This window comes from Candoia aspera, chromosome 4, assembly GCF_035149785.1.
Source record: "Candoia aspera isolate rCanAsp1 chromosome 4, rCanAsp1.hap2, whole genome shotgun sequence".
Classification (NCBI taxonomy): domain Eukaryota; kingdom Metazoa; phylum Chordata; class Lepidosauria; order Squamata; family Boidae; genus Candoia; species Candoia aspera.
In genome coordinates, this window is record NC_086156.1 from 88,394,761 (window position 1) to 88,399,204 (window position 4,444).

The 4,444-nt window shown below is 37.5% G+C and overlaps 1 protein-coding gene across 1 annotated transcript; it reads left to right on the forward strand.

Annotated features, from left to right (window-relative positions):
• Positions 1 to 3,096: 3,096 nt before the first annotated feature.
• LOC134496369 (olfactory receptor 5G9-like) lies at positions 3,097 to 4,080 on the forward strand. Its single transcript, XM_063302101.1, has one exon. The coding sequence runs from the start codon at positions 3,097 to 3,099 to the stop codon at positions 4,078 to 4,080; it is 984 nt and encodes a 327-aa protein (XP_063158171.1).
• The last annotated feature ends 364 nt before the right edge of the window (positions 4,081 to 4,444 follow it).

The following is a 4,444-nucleotide window of genomic DNA, read 5'->3' on the forward strand; positions in this document are numbered from 1 at the left end:
GAACATAAATAGTGCCCTGCTGGATCAGAGCCCCAGTCTACCTAGTCCAGCAGTCTGTTCTCCCAGCAGCCAACCAACTGCACAGGGAAGCCTTCAAGTCTCCCCGAAGATGGTCTTCAGAGACAGTCACACTGCCATCAAGATCCCCATGACGTCCATGGAGTAATCATGAAGGGGTAGTCCGATGCAATTCCTTATCTTTAAGTGGTGAAAATGTTGAATATAGTTGCTAAACCAGTGACAGTAATGTCTCTGCAGTCAGAACTATTCATCTCTTTTTTGCTTGTAAGGAATGTAGTGATGAAGTGGTGAAGGTGACTTTTACTGTCCACTTTGTATTTTTTTTTCCATTAAAAAAAAATAAGGACAATGTCATTATGTTAAGCTTAGCATGCAGACTTTTTTTAAAAAAATAAATAAATTGAGAAAATAAAATAAAATAACTTAACCAGAAATGTAATTATAACTTCACATCTGATCAGTTATTGTACCTTGATTCTAATACTAAATTTATTTCCTGTGTAGATATAAGGTTATATAGTTTAGAATGGAGAAGAAGAAATGGGGGAGGATCATACTGAGACAAAGTAGTATATTTCCTATTATCATCATTGTCAATGAAAATGACACACAATTAAACTATCTTGCTCATTTTGCCTGTCTATGGTTGTCTTCAACATTAGAAGAGATTAATCAATATAATATTCCTTGCAGTCCTCATATTTTTTCGCAGGGCAGAGTTTCTAAGACCTACAAACATAGATTGAATAAAACTGGAGGAGAAGGTGCTTCCTCTTTATGCCAATCATTTCAACAATTTCATACATTGGCTAAAAACAGAGGCAAAAACCTGGTGATTGATTTTGGATAAGATCTTGGATTCTATGTGGACTAAGGCTAGTTTTTATAATAAAGTTGGGTCAACTTATCTAGTAAAGCACACATATAAATGATTTCTTGATTATATTCCAACTCTGGCATGCTATATATTGGCCTGACAATAATGCTAGATGGAGAGAAAGCAAATGAGACAAGTATCACAAAATGTATCCTCTGAGTTTGGGCAGCCTTTTCTTTTCCTTCTCTTCTTAGAGATACACACACACACACACACACAGAGTATGTGTGTGTGTGTGTGTGTGTGTGTGTGTGTACACACATACACATTGTGTGTGTGTGTGTGTGTGTACACACATACACATACATACACACACATATTTACATATACATATGCAGTGTGTGTGTGTATGTAGGTATGTGTATACATATATATACACATACACAGTATGTATGTGTATATATACACTCACACACACACATACATATACAGTGTGTTTGTCTATACCCAGTATGTAAGTAGGTTTGTGTATGTGTGTCTGTCTGTCTGTAAGTATATATACATATATATATATATCAAAAATAGAAAGAACTAATAATACAAACTAAAGTAAAACAAGAAAAAAGAAAGAGAATAATTAATGTAAAAATCTTTGGGCTGGGAGATTGATTGCATCTTTCAGCTTCCTCAGAAAATTGGAAGATCTGTAGTAAATCTTACTGGACCCCTTTGAAATGCATAGGGAAGATATTTTAGGGACAAATATTTTGACAGCTGAGAATGTTTCAGTGTGTACCAAATGCTTGTGAATGCTGGCACATCTACGAATCTGACAATCACTTATGGCAGGTAAGGCCCAAAATACCTTTCCTGAAATTGGAATATTCAGAGATGAATAATCTTATATATTTCATTAAGTAATAATATGGTTTGTAAAGTTTTTGCTCACTGTGATGTATGATCTTAATCAAGGTGTGGCTTCTGGGATAGACACTTGACCTGACTGGCTCTCTTAGTCCAAAACTTTGGGTGAAGAACGGCAACAAAAGTCTGAGTCTGCATTCTTAATTTTGGTCAGTGTGCCAAATCATTCTCATACCCATGTTTTTGGGGTTGGCCTTCAGTGAAACTTTTTCTTAAAAAAATATTGACAATTATCTTGCTTTCTCATGTAGAAAGCAGGGCCTTCCGTCATCTCACTGGTGTTTTGGAGAGCCTGATCTGCTGTATGCAGACTTGGCTACCTGGGGAAATGCTAATTGCTCAAGGAAACTGATTAGGGTTGAGACAAGTATTTCTTCACCTTGCACTAAATTCACTAAGAAACTCCATTCATCATTCCCAAAATGGCGCTGATTAGTTTTGTTGATGAACAGAAATGACATTCTAATGAAGTCATTCTTGAACTGGGGTTAGACACATTCTCAGGGGATTGTTTCTGTAGTTGTTAGACATAATGTTTTCAACTTTTTGTACAAAATAAAATTTAATAAAGGGGGAGAATGAAACTCTGTCAGGCTTTCAAGGCTGATGTTAGCCCTTTGAGGCTGGACAGGTTAGGAAACAGACCCCACAAGGACTACTGGAACTCAATTTTCACAGGGTTTATTAACAGAGGTTTGAAAGTCTGGCAGAGATTCTGTCTCACTCTTCCACCCTCCCATACCAAGGAGAAACAGGTCAGGTTAATCTTGAACTATTTTCTCCCTTCCTCCCTCCTTCCTTCTAGGGCTAACCTAGTATTTATGTAACAACTTTTGAATGCCCTTTCCAAGGCCATCTCCATAATTCTCTACAATGGAGGAGAATTACGGTAAAGGAGCAAGGTAGTATCTTTCCTAACATCACCATTGTCTCTGAAAACCACAGAAGACTCAAGTCCTGTCTTTGCTTTATGTTTTATTTTGGGTGGCTCTTGATGTCCACATTTTCTAAGAGTCTGACAAAATATTTCTTGAATTTCTCTTTGTTTTTCAGGCCGAGCTTCAAATGTCATCATGCAGAGATGAAGAAAACTGTAGGAGAAGGTGCAACCTTTTTATGCCAATATTTGTGACAATTTAATCCTTAGCTAAAGAAGGAGAAATGTAGAGTCCTTGTGATTCATTTTGGTTGAGATCTTCAATTCTGCATGGACCTCAAACTACATTTGGGAAGAAAGTTGGGATTCATGATTATCAATTATCCATTGGAGCCCTTAGGTGCATTATTTCCTGATGATATTCTAATTCAGGCATGGTGTTTATTGACTTGAAAAAATGTTGGCTGGAGAGCAAGGAAATGAGACAGGCATCACCAAATTCATCCTCTTGGGTTTGGGGAATCACACAGAATTGTGGCCTTTTCTTTTCTTAGTCTTCCTGGTGATTTATCTTGTGACAATAACTGGAAACATTCTCATCATTGTGCTAGTTGCAGTGGACCAACACCTTCATACCCCCATGTACTTTTTCCTAAGAAATTTGTCCTGTCTTGAGATCTGCTATACTTCAACTATCTTGCCAAAAATGTTGAGCAATCTGTTAACTGGAGACAGAACGATTACTGTGAGTGGGTGCCTCTGCCAATATTATTTCTTTGGCTCTTGTGTGGGCGTAGAAACATTTCTTCTTGCAGCAATGTCTTATGACCGTTACTTAGCAATATGTAGACCTTTGTTCTATGCTTCTGCTATGGACAGGAAACTTTGTTTCCAGCTTACGGCTGGGGCATGGCTAAATGGTATGATGGCTAATAGCATTGTTGTGTTTCTCATAGCTCAGTTTTCCTTTTGTGGACCAAATGTGATAGACCATTACTTTTGTGACTTAAGTCCACTTGAAAAATTGTCTTGCAGTGATCCCAACTTGCTTAAAATCATTGTTTTCCTCTTGACCTTCATTTATACCCTTGCTCCATTTTTTATGACTGTTAGTTCTTACGTTTGCATCATTGCCAGCATCATAAGAATCCAATCTTCCCTTGGAAGGCAAAAAGCTTTTTCAACCTGTTCCTCTCACCTCATGGTGGTATGTCTTTTTTATGGAACAATTATAATTGTCTATATGTTACCAGACACCCCCACTCTGAGACAGCTTAATAAAATCTTCTCCATCTTTTATACAGTCCTGACTCCTCTGGCCAATCCCCTCATCTACACTTTAAGAAATAAAGAAATTCACAAAGCCTTAAGGCGGGTTTTGGGCAAATTGACACATTTTTTTGGAAGGGGTTGTTTGCAGACATTCCTTGTCCTTCAGTAGTAAGCAGCTGTAAGTAGTATGTAGTAAGTAGTAAGTAATTTTGAGGACAGTTGCTAAACCAGAGACAGTTATCAAAGACAGCAGAGCTACTCATCTCCTCTTCCTTTCCGTCATGATGAATGGGGAGGGAGGGACTTATATTATCCATTTTGTATGTTACTCATGATTATTTTGTAGGCTTAGGGGCAATGTAGCTTGACATGCTGATTTTTCTTTTCCATTTTGGTACAAATTTTAAAAGTCATCAGTTTTGTATTTCAGAGATACAAAATGGATGTATATTGTGGAACGTCGAAACAGGGCTGTGGACTTCCATGGGTGGCTTAGCTCAGTTCCAAAAACTGATTCTATTAAGTTTTTCTAG